This window comes from Sapajus apella, unplaced genomic scaffold, assembly GCF_009761245.1.
Source record: "Sapajus apella isolate SASKATOON/1434 unplaced genomic scaffold, GSC_monkey_1.0 scaffold143, whole genome shotgun sequence".
NCBI classification, from domain to species: Eukaryota; Metazoa; Chordata; class Mammalia; order Primates; family Cebidae; genus Sapajus; species Sapajus apella.
Window position 1 is genome coordinate 878172 of NW_022437083.1, and position 20951 is coordinate 899122.

At 42.6% G+C, this 20951-nt stretch overlaps 1 protein-coding gene across 11 annotated transcripts in view; it reads right to left on the minus strand.

The window, feature by feature from the left end:
• ULK4 (unc-51 like kinase 4) overlaps positions 1-20951 on the minus strand; it is a 630679-nt gene that overhangs the window by 202166 nt on the left and 407562 nt on the right. For 8 of the 11 annotated variants that reach the window (XR_004264544.1, XM_032264293.1, XM_032264291.1 and 5 more), the window contains 2 exons: positions 11425-11591; positions 3686-3784 (listed from right to left, as the gene is read on the minus strand). Coding sequence is in view for 8 of the 11 variants with exons in the window: in XM_032264293.1 (XP_032120184.1) it covers positions 3686-3784; positions 11425-11591 (266 nt within the window). In the remaining 3 variants the exon portion in view is untranslated. The remainder of the gene's footprint in view (positions 1-3685; positions 3785-11424; positions 11592-20951) is intronic. The other 3 variants (XR_004264542.1, XR_004264543.1, XM_032264297.1) reach the window with 1 other exon arrangement.

The window sequence follows — 20951 nt, forward strand, 5'->3', positions numbered from 1 at the left end:
CCGATCGCTGAACCCCAGCAATCAAACAGTGTCATCAGGGCAGCTGCTGGAAGCAGTGTAAGCAAACCCAGGTTCATCACGGCCGCCGTGCTGGTGTCCTCGGGTTCTGAAGGTTGCATCATTTCTACTTCCTAATGAACTCTGCTAAGGAATTAGACATAACTACATAAAGTAGAAATGTAAAATATTTTATCCTTCCCAAACGAAAATGCTTTGTGAAGTCTACAAGCATTTTTGTCCATGTATGTGTCCGTCATAAATGGACAAAAAGGCCAGCATCCTTAGGACAAAAAGGTAAAACGCAGCCTCCATCCAGAACATCTTAAACTATGAGAAATGCATCGGGAAACGGCTCCATGTTTGAGCTAAGAATATCTTCCATTCATGAAACCTCCAAAACTTAGAAACAGCCAGAAGAGCATGGCTTTCTAATCAAAACACTGTATTTCAATGCGAATATTCCGAAACATGGAAGAAAGCTAAGAGCTTCATTTGCTTGCAGTTAATCCAGAGGCCCAGGTAGGGGAAATGTGGACTCTGAGTTCAGACACTGAGCTCTCCTGTATTTTTATCCTTTGTAAGCTTCGGGGCACTTCTCTGGAAGGAAAGGATGGACCTATGTCACAAGGAAAGAAGGGCTAAATAAGATCAGCGGTAAAGCGCTGACAGAATCCAGCTCGTGGTCAGCACCGGGTCACGGTGGTGCAAATGTGTAGCACGTTTTTTTCTTTGAGACAGAGTCTCCCTGTTTCACTCTGTCGCCCAGGCTAGAGTGCAGTGGTACCATCACTGCTGGCTGTGGCCTCACACTCCTGGGCTCAAGCAATCCTTCCGCCTCAGCCTTCCGAGTAGCTAGAACTACAGGTGTGCATCACCACACCTAGCCAAATCTTAAACATTTTTTGTAGAGATGCAGTCTTGCTATGTTGCCTAGGCTAGTCTCAAATGCCTGGATCCAACTGATCCTCCCATCTCGCCCTCCCAGAGTGCCAAGCTCCCACGACTGAGGTACCCTGCCTCGCCTGTATCAATTTTTATATAGTTATATTTGTGGAGCACATAGTATATGCTGGATACTGCTCATTCAACCCTCATAATAACTTTACGATCTAATTAGCTTCACTAACTCCATTTTAGATGAAGAAACTATGGCATCAATAAATTAACAAATATTGTTACTAAACATTTGCCCAAAGTCACGCAGCTGGTAAGCGGCGGAGCTATGCTGAACCCAGGCAGAGGAACTCTGCATGCAATGCTGACTTGCATTATTTTGATTGTTCATTTATATCTACTTTATTTCTTATATTTCATCTTCCATGTAATGTCTAACTTGTAACTCCATGGAACATGGATATCATGGAAAAATTCCATTTAAGAAAGGGCAGCTTCCCATATCGTCTAGCAGTTAGAAAAAAAATAAAAAGGAAAGGGCAACTAGATGTTCTTAACTAGAAAGGCGATAGAATTAAGCCAGGCACGGTGGCTCACGCCTGTATTCCCATGGCTTTGGGAGCCCGAGGTGGGTGGATCACTTGAGGCCAGGAATTCGAGGCTGGCCTGTGAAACACGGTGAAACCCTGTCTCCACTAAAAATACAAAAATTAGTCAGGTGTGGTGGCGGGCATCTGTAATCCCAGCTACTCGGGAGGTTGAGGCAGGAGAATAGCTTGTACCCGGTGGGCGGAGGTCACAGTCAGCTGAAATTGTGCCACCTCACTCCAGCCTGGGTGACAGAACGAGACTTCATCTCAAAAACAACAAGATGATATAATTGGCAAAAATATAAAGTTAAAATTAATTAAAGTTAATCCAAAATTCTTCCAAGGAACAATAATTTGATTTTAAAAGACTGGGAAGTTTTGTAGACAGTGAAATTATATGTTTAAAACAATTTTTTATTTTTTGAAACAGAGTCCTGCTCTTTTGCCCAGGCTGGAGTGCAGTGGTACGATCTCGGCTCACTGCAACATCCACCTCCCAGGTTCAAGTGATTCTCTCAGCCTCCAAGTAGCCAGGATTACAGGTGCACACCACCACACCCGACTAATTTTTTTGTAGTTTTAGTAGAGATGGGGTTTCACCATATTGGTTAGGCTGGTCTCAAACTCCTGACCTCAAATGATCTGCCCACTTCAGTTTCCCAAAGTGCTGGGATTACAGGTGTGAGCCACCATGCCTGGCCAAAACAGTTTTCTTTAAGGTAACTCAATTTATTTTTACTTTTAATGTATTCATATTATGAAGAAAATTCATTTAAAAAAAACTTAAAAAACACAGATATTAGCAAAAAAGCACATGCAAAGATGCTTAATATTACTGGTCATTACAGAAATGCAACTGAAACCACAATAAGATACCGCCATCCACCTTTCAGGACAGCAAAAAAAAGTTTTTCAATAATAATTTGTAAGAAAACATTCCTCCCTCTAGGGTGAGCGCGACAGTAAGATTTCTCAGTAGGGGGTGCCAGAGGAACACAGCCGGGGTCGGACACTGCTGCTCCTTCTGGAGGCTGCGCTTGGTAAGTGTAGGTGTGATGACTTTGGTAATGAACTGCCCTAACCACGTGCCCGGAATTCACAGCCCCACAGCAACCCTCAGCCCCAGCCTAGCCCGCCAGCCTCATCCTGCTGCCCTCTCAACATGGATACTGTGCACTTGCACCCCAACTCCCCTTGCTGACGGGTCTCCTGCAGAGGTAACCCCAACAAGCGTGCCAGGCTACCCACCCACAGTGGCACCCGCCTCCCTGTGTGCCTGCCCACTGGCCAGCATTCCCTGCACCCTGGAGGGTTGCTTCCTGCTTTCCCAAGGACTGTGGACCCGGTCTGCTCCTGGCAACCAACAAACTTCGCTGTGCCCCCAGTGAGGTCTAACTCACAGGCCCAGGGAGATGGTCCCCCTTTCAAGTTCATCCTTCCTTGAGTATTTTCCCTCAGCTTTAAGGTACCATACAGAGAGTTTTTAAAATCTTACAGTTACTCTTCTATAGTAGTAGCTTAATACTATTTAATATCAAAATGATATTCAAATCACTGTGTAGTTTCTATTTCCTGATTGGACCTAGGCTGATACATGCACAGTATCTTCTTTTTGCCGATAGAGAGTATCTGCTAATAATGCATTTTTTACTGTTTTTATTTTTTCTTCTAATTTTACTGTAGTATTGTGGTTAAAAAATGTGGTCTATACAATTCCTCTTACTTGGAATTTACTGATACTCTTTTCATGTAAAGCATGGTCAGCTATTTAAAGATGTGCTTCAGAAAACCGAGATTGAGAGGGTATGCCCTAGGTCTGCGTCTGCGCTTTTGCACTTCTGGGCGAGTCCTGCGTGCCAAGTATAACTCTAAAATATCTTTTTGAAAAGAAACTGATTCCCATAGTAATTCCTTCTTCCTTCTTGGAATTCATTTGTTGCATTTTTCCACCTCACATTCGTTAAGAAAGTAATTTGATTTGAGATTCTGCCTTACCTAAATATCTATTTAAATGAGTAAGCCACCTGGTTTTAAAATAGAGATTTAGTTTTCCAGGCCAAATAATCTTCTGAAAGTTCTTTTTGGCTCTAGTTTTGAAGGGAATGAAAATAACATAGAAATTCAAGAGGTCATGAAATTCAAATAAAATTACTTCAACTTCAGTCATGTTCCAAAAGACATACAAACAGGTGAGCTCTTACCAGTGGAACGAGCAGGCTGATGAGGTCTGTCAGAGGCTTGCTGAGCAGCAGCAGGTCTTCGGCAGCCTGAGTGTCCTTTCCTGAGCCAGACTTCTGGGCCTGGAACAGGGAGAAGAGAAATGAAAGAGGGTCTCGGTGGCGAGTCAGCGTGGCTGAAGCAAACAGGACCACGCGGTCTGGCAGACACAAGGGGCTGAGGAAGCATCCTACCCCGGTTCCCGAGGACGGAATACGTGGTGGCCCCAGAAGAGATGCCATGCTTCATTGTAACACAACAAGGAGTGTAGATATTGCCACTGCCGCCAGCTCAGGTCACAGAGGCTGGCCTGCACAGCACACAGATAAAGCAATGATGGTGAGGTCCCATATACGGCAGCAGGCAAGCACTTTGTCTTTGAGAAGGAGTCTGGCTCTGTCACCTAGGCTGCAGTACAGTGGCACGATCTTGGCTCACTGCAACCTCTGCCTCCTAGGTTCAAGCGATTCTCCTGCCTCAGCCTCCCAAATAGCTAAGATTACAGGCTCCTGCCACCACGCCTTGCTAGTTTTTGTATTTTTCGTAGAGATGAGGTTTCGTCACGTTGGCCAGGCTGGTCTCTAACTCCTGGCCTCAGGCGATCCGCCCACCTCAGCCTCCCCAAGTGCTGGGATTACAGGTGCGAGCCACTGTGCCCAGGCAGAAGCACTTTTTCTTAACCACCATCCAGAGACCAGGTGCTGAAGAAAACTGAGCTTTAGAGAAGCTGGGTAGTTTGTGTAACATTTCACAGATAATGGGTGATAGGGACAAGGCCAGAGGACCAAAGCCAGGCTGACTCCAAGTCTCAAACGCTAATCCCCCCGAGCACATTCATGCACATTACGACACACACCAAGTGCATTCTGCTATGCTTTCCTTCTCTACACGCACACACATGCTCCAATGACATCTAGAGTGTTTGTCCAATATAGTACTGCATGGAAAGGCTTCCAATATGGCTGTTCATTCCTGCAGCTGTGTAGACTTAAATGGCAATGAAAACAAATGAGTGGTTTCTACCCCCTTCTCCCAGGGGTTGTATAGATTGTCTAATTCTGAAGGAGACTTCTACCATAGAGATGAATAATTTTATACTGAAGAAAGGTACTGATTATTTCCTTGCATTTGCTATGATATGTACACATTCACACTCTTCCTCTCTGTTTCTACTTTTACTCCGAAGAAACAAAACCACTTTTCAATAATGACCTTTGCCAGAGCCAAGAGAGCAGGCTGCGCTGCGCTGTCCTTCACCTGGACTCCGGGCCCTTCTCATAAACTCGCTTCCTTCTGCACTTCCGGCCTACGCACAGAATTTCAGTTGCCTCTTTGGTTCAGAAGAAGCTGACTGAAAATCGGACACCTGCCTTTTAACACCCTGCACGTCCCAACAGGTGAGGAGAACGAGGGCCATCACCAGCTTGGAGCTTCCCTGAGTGACGTCATCGGAGACGGAGAATCTCCTTTCAGGAAACAAACGTGCAGCACTACCCAGAGGCTTGAACCTTCTGGAACGCTGGCCGCTGGTCCCTTGCCTCTGAAGCATGATCTGACATGGAATGTTAGACTTTCCGCATCACCACATTATCCCTCAGAGCAGACCAATTTCCTCCTGGGAGAGATCGGGCCGTCCTGCAAGTCAGCAATGAGGCAGCAGCGAGGGGAGGGTGTGTCCTCTTCAAACACACAGAGGCAAGCCAGTGGGGCCACAGCCCAAGAAACACCGTGGGGCTTTTTCCACCAGGATGTCCCCTGGTCCTCCAGATCCTCCAAGACCTACAGGGTGGGTCACAGTCACCAAGAAACATCGACCCCACCCACCAGTATCCATGTGCCACCTCCTTACAATTTTGCCCAGAGTTCCAGAAGAAGGAGAAAGCTACCGCTGTGCACAACAGAGAAGTGGCACAGAAGACAGGCAGCAGAAACTGCACCCTCCCCACAGAAGGACTGCCCACAAAGGAGGCTCTGTGCAACACAGACACTGACCTGGATGCAGCAGCAAGCACCGAAGCCCCCAGATTCAACGCAGATACCCAGGCTGCCCGCCGAGCAGCAAGGCCCCCAGAATCAGCACAGGTGCCCAGGCTGCCCGCCAAGCACCGAAGCCCCCAGATTCAACGCAGATGCCCAGGCTGCCCGCCAAGCACCGAAGCCCCCAGAATCAACGCAGATGCCCAGGCTGCCCGCTGAGCACCGAAGCACCCAGAATCAACACAGATGCCCAGGCTACCCGCCAAGCAGCAAAGCCCCCAGAATCAACGCAGATGCCCAGGCTACCCGCCAAGCACTGAAGCCCCCAGAATCAACGCAGATGCCCAGGCTGCCCGCCAAGCACCGAAGTCCCCAGATTCAACGCAGATACCCAGGCTGCCTCGCCTCTCCGCCTCACTCCAGTTCTCCAGCATCACACTCCCTCGTGTCAGCTACTGACTCCTGGACATGCAGCCCACTGTGGGCATCCTGCACGTGTCCCCGGCGTGATGCCATGACTGTCTGCTCCATCCAGGTCCTCCGCCCTGGCCTCTGGTCCCACTGAGCCCTTTCCAGAGCGCACTCCCCTCTGTCACTGCTGTGTGAACTCACCCCACTCCCAGCAAGCCCTCTGCTGTCTATTACAGCCCAGGTGAGATGGTGCCAGGCTGGGCTAGGGTGGCAGCGGCAGGGTTGAGAGAAGCACCCTGATGGGTTTGATATTTATAGTAAATCTATATGATTCGGTGACAGATTAGATGTGGGGCAGCAAAATGGGGGAATTTCAAGAATGCCTCCCAGGTTTCTGGCTTGCTGGCAGGGAAATGGATTTGGGAGGCGGATCGTGAGTTCAGCTTTGGTCTACGGGGCATTCTAGCGGTCATACTGCGCAAGCTGCTAGGTATACAAGTGTTCATTTCACTGAAGAGCTTCATGTAGAAATATACATTTAATAGCCTCAAACATATAAAACTAAAGAAGCAGGCATTCCTTTGGAACCTGTCATCCTTTTAGTTAAACCATGAGATCCTAGAGAGTGGAGACTGAATCATATTCATCTCTGCATTGCGGACACGCACCGTGACGGTGTTTGGGGCACAGTGAGTGTTGAATCGATCCGAGCCACACCGCCGATGGTTATGCTCCGGTGTGTGCGAAAACCTGCTGGGGGTATAAGACAGGAACTCGGCTGGGTGTGGTGGCTCGGCACTCTGGAAGGCCAAGGCAGGCCGCCTGTCAACTTCTGAGACATATTTAACATTAAATGGCAACACAGCATTACCTAAAATGAGATTACAAAATACAGCTAACTATTCAGTGTTTAAAAAAAAGGACAGGTATAATACGATTCTCTTACTTCTAACATTGCTACACGAATCTAGTGCACAGAAGTAGGCAATCAACAGAGGTCTTCTAAATAAACACAGAGGTAAGGCACCTGTAAAGAACAAGAGACAGTTAATTTCTCAAGTAGTTCCTGTCTTATTTATTTATTTGGAGATGGAGTCTCACCCTGTTGTCCAGGCTGGAGTGCAGTGGCACGATCTCAGCTCATTGCAACCTCTGCCTCCTGGGTTCAAGCAATTCTCCTGCCTCAGCCTCCTGAGTAACTGGAATTACAGGTACCCACCACCACACATTGCTAATTTTTTGTATTTTTAGTAGAGACAGGTTTCGCCATGTTGGCCAGGCTGGTCTCAAATTCCAGACCTTGTGATCTGCGTGCCTCAGCCTCCTAAAGTGCTGGGATAACAGGTGTCAGCCACCAGGCCCAGACTTTATTTTTATTTTTTGAGATGGAGTCTCACTCTGTCACTTAGGCTGGAGTGCAGTGGCATGATCTTGGCTCACTGCAACCTCTGCCTCCCAGGTTCAAGTGATTCTCCTACCTCAGACCCCCAAGGCTGGCAGCCAGGACTACAGGCATGTACCACGACACCCGGCTAATTATTTTTATAATTTTTTTATTTTTAGTAGAGACAAGGTTTCACCATGTTGGCCAGGCTGATCTTGAACCCCTGACCTCAGATGATCTGCCCACCTGGGCCTCCCAAAGTGCTGGAACTGCCAAGCAAGAGCCACCAGGCCCAGCCCAGTTCCTGCCTTATGTCTCCAGCAGGTCTTAGCACACACCGGAGCATAACTGTCAATGGTGAGGCTCGGAGCAATTCAATCCAGCACTCCCTGTGCCTCCAGACACCATCGCATTACACGTCCGCAATGCTAAGATGAACGTGATTCAGTTCCCACTCTCTAGGATCTCACGGTTCAACGAAAAGGATGACAACCTCCACGTAACTGTGCTACGGCAGAATGTGAAAACTGCTATAGCAGAGGTGGAAATGCAGTTTGGGTGAAGGAGGGAAGGATGGTGTCACAACTGACTTTCTCGCCTGGATGGTGGGTCTACTAGGAGTCACGGAGTGCAGGTATTTCACACGTGGCAATTTCACGAGGGAAGGCACAGGAGTGCAAGCACAGCATCCGTTTACAAGATGGCAGTGCAACTGTCTGGTTGGAGCATGGGAGCACGGAGGTCCGGCAGCTGAGCTGGGAGGTACCCTGGGGCTGGACTGCAGAAAGCCTCGAATGTCTTGGCAAGGAGTCAGAGCGTTCTAGATGAGGTGCCACTGAAGGTTTTCAAAGGAAGGGAGAAACTGTGAGGACAATGGGCTGTGACAGAGAAATCCCATCCACTTTCAACAACCAGACAGAGGGTGGTTCATGGTGAAGGCCAACAAGGGGAAGGCCATGAAGGAATCAAGTTGGATAATTATAAGACATGCTAAAAATAGACAGCCTCCCACCACCGACAGCCTTTGTGTGTGTGTGTGTGAGACGAAGAGAGCCTCAACAGCCTCCTTACAGCCTTTCAACAACACTGACACATCTGCAAACCGACAGCAGCTAATGGCCCTACTACGAGGACGGTGATGTAACCAGCTTCCCCACACCACCCCCGGAAGGATAAACAAGGTCCAGATGGGAAAGTCAGGTGACCTGAATTAGAATAATAAAGGTCTGTCTTCCCTAGAAAAGCCCTCCGTAATCTCAACACTGGGTTGGGTCCCCTGTCCCATTATTCATTCCACAGCATCAAACAGCTTTCAATTGCTGCATTTTCACACATGCGATAAGATGAAGACCTGCTTCGTTACTTGTAGTTGACAGTCTTCCCTGTTAAACTGCAATCTTCCTGAGAACCAACACCCTTTCTCTCTTGATTCCTGCTGAAATTCCAGGAGCCTATGCCAGGCTCCTAAGTGCAAAGTAACTCACGAGCCTGCTAGGAGTCAGTCAGTAAATATGAACAGAGAGCTTCTCCATGCACCAGGACATAGAAATGAGACATTCAGGACCCACAGGAGGCCCCCTGTAAACAAGAAAGGAAGCACCTTTCTTCTTGTTACGTTCATGATACAGAAAACACTTCTTGGCCACCTTCCCTGGGCCAGGTGTATGTACACCACTTTATGTTTACATATAATTACATCTATTTCATTCTCCCACTGAGGTCCCACAGCCACCCTACAGAGTAGTGATCACACCTACTTTGCAGATGAGGAAACTGACACTCAGGTGCAGTGACCTGCCCGAGGTCATACAGGGTGGGGAGTGGTATAGTGGTGTGTCTGGGCTTTGAACCTAAGGCATTCCAGCCTGCATGGCCCACGTGTCCCCATCACACCAGCGAGTCTCGGGCACTTCGTCTCTGCCTCCATGTCTATCACACATAACATTCAGGGGTGAGCAGGGACCAGTTCTAAATCACAGGGAAGGTAGTGGGTAGGGACTGAACTTCTGATGGAGACTCATACGTGCCTGCCTCCGCTCCCCACATCGCACCCCTCTCCTCCCTGGAAAAGTGCTTTGTAAATCTAAGCATCATTATAATTTTAGACACCGGCCTCTCTCAATTTTGCTGAAAGAAGCTGCTACCAGAAGTAGATATAGGTTTTAAGTGCAGAAGAATCCCTGGTGTGAGAAGGATGTCTATAAATGGAACGGGTGAGTGAGAGTTTGGGGAAGTACTTATGGCTCTGTGTTTCACGGCAGGTATGTCTTTGATTCACATTCCATTTCTTTTCCCAACTCCTTCAACAAATTCAGCCTCAAGGACTCCTCCTCCTTCATATTGACACCTGGTGTCACAGAGATCAAAGCCGGTGGTCAAGGCCGAAAGCAATACACAGCAGACATTATAAGGGACGATTTAGAGAGATGACAGCAGCAAAATGTACAGTGGTGTCGAAGACTATGAAAACAAAAAGAGCGGTCCACCAGGAAACTAGAAAGTTGGAAACAGAAAATTCAAAAATATTTTGTATTAAGAGGTTTGCTTTTAAAACATCCCTGAATATCTACCTAATCTCTTGTAGTCAAAAAAAGAATTTCTATTGTTCTGAAGATTTTTAACTTCTGATCCTTTTTTTTTTTTTTCTGGTCTACAATTTACAAGACAGTCTTTTACAGATAATCATCAGGCATCCCACAAGAATAACCATCAACTATGTCTCAAAGAATTACAGAATCTACGACTATGGAAGCTGAAATAAGAAACAGTGTTCTCGGAAGAGAAGTTTACCAGAAGAGAGAAAGGGAGAAATATGCCATTTGGGATTATTTAAGTACTTCACAATGCTTTAACTATTAATTTGGAATTATTATAAATGGGCAAATAAAAGCCGCTAGGTAATTCAAAGACTATGGCTTTTTAATTAATCTACTGGCTTTACAGTTTGGGTTAAATACTTAGTAACTAACAATATTTGTTGAGGGGATCTTGGAATTGCTTATTAAATCATGTGAGACAAGCTCAATACTTGAGCAGCTTCGCTGTGGATACAAGATGTCATTCGTCGTAATGATGAATAACAGAGGCTATCCAAGGGTCTGGGGATTTATTCTTGGTTCTGCCACAGTGACTTTGGCAAAGTATCAAAACAATTTGGTTTCAACTTTAGCTTCTGCATGTATCCAAGCTAGGACGCTGCTATTTGATATACATCTCTTGCAAATTGTATTGGGATTTTAAATATAACAGTAAATTCACATTGGCCCCGTCACTTTCACTTGATCTAAATATCAGCTGACTCAATTGGTTAGACAGAACATTAAATGAAACAGGAATAGGAAGGTACTCTATAAAACCACACCTCCTTCCTGCCGTAGAGCACGGTGCTAAGTAAACACAGATTATAGTTTATGGTTGATTGGCTTTTTCCATAGCCACGGAATACACCTCTGCTCCTCAGAACCATCTCCCAATTCCATGATCTCAGTCATCAGGGAAAGCAAGTGAGCTTATGTTATGTCAGTATGTATATGTCCCTACAAATACACACACACCCGTATGTACATAAACCCCCAATCCGTTACTCCTAGAAAGCTGACCTGCCCTGCAGAAGGGGAACTGGAGAGCCACGTCGGGATGTGAAAGGCTGCACACCACCTGGCTAACCTAGGATGTGCCGGAGGGAAATGCTCTCCTTGGTCAGGAGTGCTTTCCCAACTAATGCTCGCTGTCTTTGCTTGGCGGCCTCCCCTTCTTTCCCTGAAGATTCCTACCAAATTCTCTGTTCTTGTCATTGGTCACCCAAAGACAACTATTTGGTAGACACTCTCCACAGGGGGATACGTTCTTTTAAATAAGTAAAAAGACATTAAAAGAAGATAAAGAATAGAACGAAAGGGAAGCATGGCACAGCGTAGGGCTGCTCCAGACACAGGAAAACAGATCCTCTACCTGCAAAGCCGAGCGCACAATCCCGGAGGTATAGGTCAGCATGCTGTGCAGAATCTCCAGCAGGGAGGACAGCAGTGCCGCTGCCATCTCGTCCTTGTTTTTACTGTTCACGTCTAAGCACAGTGTGGCAGTTTCAGTGAGCAGGTTACAGATGTGACTGACGAGTCCTGAGGGTAAAAAAGGAAAAGAAAAAAAAAAATCACAAAGTACAGAAATGTGTCCTGTGAGCCAAACAGAGAGGCACCCTGGCTCTGTGCTGCATAAACGCTAAGCAGTGCTTCACCTCTGCCAGACTCACTGAGGAAAGCTGTTTAAAATACAGGTTTCCAGGCCTCACCCCCAGGGAGTCTGCTAAGGAGTCAGGGACGGGGCTGAAGAAAACACTTGTTAGAGAAGTTCTCCCACGTGATTTTGATGCCGAGGTTCCAAACCACGGCTTGAGAAACACCGTCTTGCATGGGCAGGCTTCACAGGGTCTGAGGACTGACAACAACTGTCCCCAGATTCTCGTTTGAAGGCAGTGCTCAGTGCATGACCAAGGACCACAGTGGACCCAGGGGCCTGGCCTATCGGTGGGTCTACTAGCAACTGGGTGGTTTCAGCAATGCAATTCAAAAATTAAGATTCATTATCATTTTAAGAAATTTGAAATTCAGAAATTACCAGGTGCCATTCCTGTGTCTCTGCAAACCTTGTATTAACAGTGTGGCTGGTCTTCACCAATGTTTAGTTTGACATAGTCTGTTACAACAAATGCATTTTCACATTTTGGGGGTGTTATTGTTTAAATTTAAATTGACATTTTTATGCTATTGTATGGTGTTACCCTCTGAATTCACAAACATGAAACACAACAAAAGTGAAATTACAACATGAAATAATGCTATAAACCTAAATGATGAATGAGAACTTTGGCACCAGCAGAGCATCATAAATTCAAATGTCCCTTAAAAAAAAGTGAATTCTCAAAGATAAATATTTTATACGAGCAGATGGGGAAAAGCATGGTGAGAAGTCTGATGTGTCTGATGTGTATTAAAAGCTGCATTTTATTGGATCTGAAATCTGCTTGTCCCTAGTCCAGATCAGCAACTGAATGGAAGCTCAGCTGCGCACAGCCACGTGGGTTTCAGTATCTGCTCCACACAGTGCACCCTGTCACTTCCAGCAGAACAACCCAGTCTTCCTGACAACTGCAAAATTCTCATCAAATTATTGTCAGACTACAAAAGTGAACTAATTTCGTCACTAAAGGCAGAGACACACCAAAAAGATAGACACATCATTCCAAGTTATACTCCCTGTGGCAAAAAAAGGTATAAATCTCACACAGCTGCTAAGATGTTCATAAAAACAAAAACAAAATTGAATTTCAAGGCTGAAAATAAACACTCTTGAAAGTACAATGAATTATCAAAACTTCCTTATCAAATGACAAGGTCTGATAACCCACATCATCAATGGCACATAGCGCAGCAAAGCAATTATTACAGCATGTGCACTGCGCCACCGGGCACTCCTCAGAGTTACCGTGCATCACCCACACAGGCCAGGAATCAGCACTCAGCATCTGTGAGCCGTGGATAGTGCAGAAGGGCTTGAAAACACAGTATCTGCTAAACATGTGCTGCAAGAGAACAGGTTTTTCATCTGGGGTTCCTGATGACTTTGTGACATGTCACACAGATGGTCAAAGGCAAAGGGGGTGAGTACTGGTGGAGTCCAGCTCTGTGAGCAGCAGAGAAGGACACGGTTCTTTACGAAGCAGAGGTGGGCCCCAGAGCACCCATCTCATCTACATACTGCTTACTTCAGGGTAAACAGCTGCTGGGTGTCAATGCTCTCCTTGATCTCCCTTCAGTCTTCAAGGAAGGAGTGCAAAGAATGAATGAATCAAATCCCTGCTGGGACAGAGAGTATTTCCAGTCTGTTGTGTAAAAACAGGCAACAAATGCCCAGCTCTGGCTTCACACACTGAAGTCAGCAGCTCCCAAGGGAAGGTTCTCAGATAAGACTAGAAATGAAGTATGAGATAAAAATATTTCTCCACAGCAGTGATAATGCCAGCAAAGCCCATTCATATGATTTATAGGAAGCTGATCTCAGCCACATTTTTGGTGTTCTTCATAGCCAGAACTTTCACTTCAGGGTCAAAATGCATGTTTTTGATGTTTAAATTTTTTTATTAAAACAAGGAAAGTCATGAGACAGTTCAGTAAAATGAACCTTTTACCCCTTTCAACTATATCAACATTTTGACTATTTTATCTGTCTTGAAGCATTTTAAAGTGAATGCCAGACAACATCTGATCTCTCCTGTAAATACTTCTGTATAACAGATACTTTTTAAATAAAATTGCCACTTTAAAAATTAATGTATTTCTAATATATTCCTCAACTGTCTCAAAACTACACTTTTTTTAAACAATGAGTTTGTCTAGATCAGGATGCAAACCAGCTCCATAAATTCCACTTGGGCATGGACCTTAAGTCTCCTGTAATTTCTAACAGTCCTTCCTCTACTCACATTTTTTATCCCATGTATTTGTTGGATACACTAGAACAGTTTTCTTGTAGATTTTCTCATGGAATTGTTCCTATAACCCTACATGTCCTATAAATTGGTAATTGCACCTAGAGACTTGATTCAATTCAGGTTCGATTCCTTTGGTAAGAATACCTGTGGATGGATTCTTTGGATCTCCTGTTGCATCTTGTCTGGAAAGATACACCATTTGTCTTAGTGAAGTTAAAATTGATCCATGGACTCAAGGGTTGTTATTTTGAAAAGGAAAAGCAAGATAAATGTGTATTATTTCTTGTCATTTACCGGTTTTCAGAACAACGATTCTGGAGTGTTAGCAACTACCACAGATAAGCAAGGTGGGAAGTGGGTAAGGTAGAGGGAGACAGATACTACCAAGGTCACTAGAGCATTCATTTTGTAGCATCATTGTGAACATAATGGATTTTTAAATAATATGTATTATGGGTTCCAATTGATTTCAATTATTATTCATGTGTATGCTCAAAATGTCCTATTTTTGGCCACTAAGAGTCCCTTGAAAGTATCCTTGTTTCTGCTATAGCAATGTGACTTGAGTTCATATTACAGAATTCCTGTCTCTGACTGGACATTAAACTTCTCCAAGAAGCCTGGTTTGGCTCAATGAGAATTTGTACTTAGAGACCATGGTCTGAGCACTCAGGATGTTCACTGCTACTGAGTCACTGATTCAGTAAATGGAGATCTATCTCTTTAAGAAAAATGAGTTTGGGCAGGTATTTCTAATGCCAGAGTGCAGAAACAGATCTGCAATTATATGGTCAAGTGAATTTCAACAAGAAACTCTTCAGAAAAAAGAAATCCTTTTCAACAAAAGGATGAGGAAAAGCTAAGTATCCAAATGGGGGAAAAAGAGAGATCCTTGACCACCTCACACAATACACAAAACCCAATTTCAGATGAATGACAGATCTAAACATACAAGCTAAAACTATACAGGTTCTAGGAGAAGATGTAAGAGAAGATCTTTGCAACTAGGAGGTAGGCAAGATTTCTTAAGATCCCAAAACATCTGGTCTTTAAAAAAATTGGTGAGACTTCATTAAAAATTAAAGCTTTTACAATTCAAAAGAAAGTAATAAGAAATAAGTAAAAAAGCCAAAGGCTAGGCGGAAACACACACTCTCTTTCTTTCTGTATGTGTATATATATGTGTGTGTCCAAAAACCTATATCCAGAATATACAAACAATTCCCACAACTCGTTAATTAAAAAAAAAAATCAAATTTTTAAAAAATGGGTAATATATGTGAAGAGCCAGTTCACAAAAGATGTAACGGTCAATAAGTATATGAAAAGTGTTCAGATCACTACCATCAGGGAAATGCACATTAAAATCACAATGGGATATCACCACACATACATATAAATAATCATCATCTAAAAAACAAACACCAAACATTAGCAATGATGCACAGCAACCAGACTCACATATATTACTGATAAAAAACAGTTGGTATTTTTATTTTTAATAAATTTAAATATACATTTACCATATTATCCAGAAATCCTACTCCAAAGTATTTATCCAAGTAAAATGTATATATATGTCCACATAAAGATTCATTAGAGCCTTATTCAAAATAGCCCCAAACTATGGCCGGGTGTGGTGGTTCACACCTGTAATTCCAGCACTTTGGGAAGCCAAGGTGGGCTGATCACTTGAGGCCAGGAGTTCAAAACCGGCCTGGCCAACATGGTGAAACCCATCTCTAGTAAAAAGGCAAAAAATTAGCTGGGCATGGTGGCACACACCTGTAATCCTAGCTACTCAAGAGGCTGAGGCAGGAGAATTGCTTGAACCCAGGAGTCAGAGGTTATGGCCAAGATTCTGCCACTGCATTCCAGCCTGGGTAACAGCGTATAACTCCGTCACACACATTAAAAAAAAAGCCCCAAATTAGAAACAGCCCAGATATCCAACAACAGGAGACTAAACAAATGGAGATACAGTCATACAATGGAATATTACTCAGCAGCTAAAAACCTCAAACACTGAACTTTACAAAAACATAGATGAATCTCAAAAATAAAAAAAAATGCTGAGAGATAAATTCCAAAAATTAAAGAATTCTACGAAGTAAGTTGCCTGAACACATTTATTTAAGGTTCTAAAGAGAACTTGTCTCTATTGATTGGGATCAGAAGTTATTTCTAGGAGAGGGGAAGATGGAATTTTCTAGGGTGACAGAAATGGTCTATACTTTGATGGGGTGTTGGTTACTGCAGCACATGCATTTTTCAAAACAAATATAAGATTTGTACCTTTTACTGAATATAAAATATACTTAAGTTAGAAAATGCAGAGCTAAGAAAAAACAGGTTGAGACAAACTAGAAGAACGCTTGAGGGAGATAAATGAAACAGTGTGTGCTGTTAACAGAATTTACTGAGCATTTGCTCTGTTCCTGGCACTATATTCTCACTGGAAGAAATGGGGGAGTGAGTTTCCAGGTAATTTTAGGTTAACTTTTAAGATACACTGAATTTGATGTAACAAAGGGGCATCCAAACAGCTAACGTCCAATGAGATTAAGCCCTGACAACAGTTAAAACTGGAAGACAAAAAAAGAAAAAAAAAAACTGGAAGAAAAGAAGCAAATATGATCTGAGAGAACAGAAAATCTCCCAAAGGACAGTCAGCTTTAGAGAGAAACGGAGTCAAAGACTTGGGGTTGAATAAGTCCCAGACAGGGGCAAGGATTTACAGAGGAAATAAAGGCAAAAGTGCTAATAGAGTAGGAATCATGACAATATGAAGTAATGGATATCAAGGAATAACTAGAATTAAAAAGAAAATGGGTGTCAGGAATGCCTAGTTGGACATCTTCAAAATGGAAGAATAGGTCGTCTTAGGCTTCATCATGCTCCACAGAAAGTTCTATCAACAACTATCCACCGATATGAACACTTTGGTAAAATCCTCCAGAACTGAGGTCAGCTGTGTGGTTTATGGAACTTTTCCCACATTATTTTGGCTATGCCACCCTTCCTCCTTCCCGAGGTTGGCATAGTGCCACAGAGAGAGGATTTTCCAGGGACTGGGGTTTCTACGGAGGAAAAAGAAAACCAGAGGTGGACAACCATCTTCCCTAGCATTCTGTGACACTTTCCAGAACGCCCACTCCTATCTTACCTCACAGGGAACACAGGAGAAAATGGTACCACTAGACCAACTGGGATTAGGCAGAAACAAAAGAGGTGGAGTCCAAAGCAAACAGGACATAGATACAGTGTTAGCTTTGTGCACCTGTCAGCAGCAGCGCCCAACCAGTTAATAGTCCATCCAACTTGAAAAGCTGAGCCAGTCATTCCAGAAGTGATCCAAAGTTCTACCTAGCTTAAATCCTTACACAGCCAGCCTCCAGGACCAGCATCACGCCTTGCCACAAAGCCTTGCATCCAGGGAGAAAGGCAATCATCACAGCAAATCCACAAAGAGCAGGGGCTCTATCAGTTTAAACAGCACTCAGTCCAGCTTCAAGGCTCACCTCAAGAGCCTGCCTGGACAGAGAGACAAAACTCAACTGTGCATTTCTAATGAACACAGCAGCTGCTCCCATCCATTCCAAACAGCATCCTGATCACAGCCTTTCCTGCAACCCTGTTCAACTGCTGAACTCAAATAGTAAAACTACCCAGAGAATATACCCCCACAGCCCAGCCCAATCACGGGCCACTGTATTGCCAGAGATCAACCAGCTGTTCTCACTGGATAGAAAAGCTCAGCCAACTGCCTCATCGAAATTGAAAGCAAAGGCAATGGCCCAGCCACCTAGAGAGCCCAAAACAAACCCTGCCTGCCCATGGCCATTAAAGTTGGCCTATCTACAATAAAAGCTAAATGAAATAGTAAGGGTCTATCCCTGCCAAACAAAACACCTTAAAAACCTAAAAACATGGCTATCTCCTCAACTGCACAAATACCAATGCAAGAACAAGAATAACAAAGAATCAGGAAATCATAATATCCCCAAAAGAAAATAACAAAGCTCCAACGATAGACCCTAAAGGGTCAAATTTTATAAACAGAAATACTAGAGACAATACTAAACTGAAAAGTGTGAACGAAAAGCTTCAACATCAGGCTCCCTCAAACTGATTAATCAGTTAACTCAAAGATAAAACATCTGAAATTATCCAATCAGAACTGCAAATAATTACATAAGAGTGAATAAAACCTACAGGGAGTATGGAATATCATTAAGAGACCTAACCTATGCATAAGGGGAATTCAAGAAGGAATAAAAGAGAAAAATATCCGGAAAGCACTTTTAAAGAAAATAATGGCTGAAAACTTTTTTAAATTTAGGGGTAGATGCCAACCTTCAGGTAAAGGAAGCACAGAGGTCTCCAATCAAAGTAAACCTAAAGAAGAGTTTACCAGGACACATCATCAAATTATGAAAACTCAAAGATGAAGAAAAAATGTGGAGAGCAACAATTAACATTACATCCAAGGGAGTTCCAATACAACTCTCAGCAGATTTCTTAACAGAATTTCTGCAAGGCAGGAGAGAGGGGGATGATTTATTCGAAGTGCTGAAGGAAAAAATGCTGTCAAACAAGAATACTTTACCCAACAAAGCTGCCTTTCCAAAATAAAAGAGAAAAACTTCCCAGACAAACAAAGGCATTCATCACAACTAGGTCTGCCTTACCTGACTGGCTACAGAGAGTTAAATTAGAACAAAAAAACCACTAATTAATAACATAAAACACACAAAAATCACAAAACTCAATGGTACATGTAATACAAAACCATATTCAGGATACTTTAGAACTCTAATGGTGGCACATAAAGCAGTTTTACTCCTAGTATGAGGGTTCCAGGAAAAAAACTACTAATAATAACTATATCTAAAATAAATTGTTAAGAAATGCATATTATAAAATTATGTAAATTCTAGTATCAGAAACATGACATGGGGGCAATAAAAGTGTAAAGCTGTACACAAAGTTAAGAGGTTATTGGCTTGAAACAGACTGTTATAAGATGTTCTATGTAAGCCTCATGGTAATCACAAAATAAAAATAGATATAGACACACAAAACAAAAATAGAAAAGACTGAAAGCATCTATTGAAAGCAACTATAGAAAACCATCAAACTGCAGAGGAAGGCAAGAAAGGAAGAAATAAACAAAACAACTAATCAAATGACAGAAGGCCTTGCCTATCAATAATTACCGTGAATTAAATTCTCCAACAAAAAGACACAGAGTAACAGAATGATTTAAACAAACAAAAAAAACAAAACAAAAACCAAAGGACAAGACCCAACTATAAGCTGCCTATAAGACACTCACCTCACTTTTAAGGAGACATACAAACTCAAACTAAGAAAGTGGAAAAAGATATTCCATGCAAAGGGAAACCAAAAGAGGGCAGGGATACTTACATTTATATAAAACAAAACAGACTCTAAACCAAAATTACAGAAAGAAACAACGAAAAATGTCATATAATAATAAAAGGGTCAATTCAACAACAGAATATAACAACTGTAAATATACATGCGCCCAACATCAGAGTACCTAAATATATAAAGCAAATACTAAAAGATCTAAAGGGAGCGATAGACTGCAATACAAGAACAGTATGGGACTTATCCAACTTACAGCAATGGACAAATTATCCAGACAGAAAATTAGTAAGAAAACGCAGGACTTGAACAACACTTTAGAATGAACTAACAGACATATGCAGAACATTCCATTCAACAACAACAAACTATACATTCTTCTAAAGCACACATGGAACATTCTTCAGGACAGATTACATGTGAGAAAAAGTCTTGACAAGTCTTTATCAGTATTCACAAATTTAAGAAGATTGACATTATAGCAAGTACCTTTACCAACTAGAAAGGTAAGAAACTGAAAAATCAACAACAGGAGTAATTTTGGAAAATTGACAAATACATGAAAAACAACACATTCCTGAACAATCAATGATATAAATTATTTTCACATTCCTGAACAATCAATGATATAAGATCAATGTATAAATTATATATTGATTTATAAATCAATGTATAAACTAAACAGGAAATTTTTTAAAAATTGAGACCAATAAAAATGGAGATAAAAAACACTACAACTTTTGGGATACAGCAAAAACAGTTCCACAAAAAGGTTTATTGCAATAAGTGCCTATATCCAGAAAGAAAGATCTCAAATCAAAAAACTTAATATTATGTTTCAAAAAATAAACAAAAGAACAAGCTAAGCTCAATTTTAGCAGAAAAATATCAGCAGAAAACAATGAAACAAAACTAGAAAAGCAATAGTATGTAAACTAAAACTTGTGGGTTTTTGAAAAAAAAAAAAAAAAAAAAATCGAGAAACCTTTAGCTAGACTAAGCAAAAAAAGGGATGACTCAAATAAATAAAATCAAAAATGAAAGAGAAGACATTAAACAGAAATATAAAGAATCATAAAAGACTACTATAAACAATTAAATGCCAAAAAATTAAATAACTTGGAAGAAAGAATGTATTCCTAAACACATATAACCTATTAAGACTAAATCATGAAGAAAAAAAATTTGGGCCAGGCATGTGGTTCATGCCTGTAATCCCAGTACTTTGGGAAATGAAGGCAGGCAGATCACCTGAGATCAGGAGTTCTAGACCAGCCTGGCCAACATGATGAAATCCTATCTCTAATAAAAATATAAAAATTTACCAGGTCTGGTGATGCATGCCTGTAATACCAGCTACTGTGGAGGCTGAAGCAAGAGAATCACTTGAATCCAGGAAGCACAGGTTGCAATGATCAGAGATCACACCACTGCACTCCAGTCTATGTGACAGAGTGAGACTGTTAAAAAAAAAAAATCTGAACAGATCAAAAGAAGATAAAATAAATAATGAAAAATCTTTTGTCAATGAAAAGCCCAGGACCTAATGGCTTCAGTGTTGAAATCTACCAGACTTTTTTTTTTTTTTTTTTTTTTT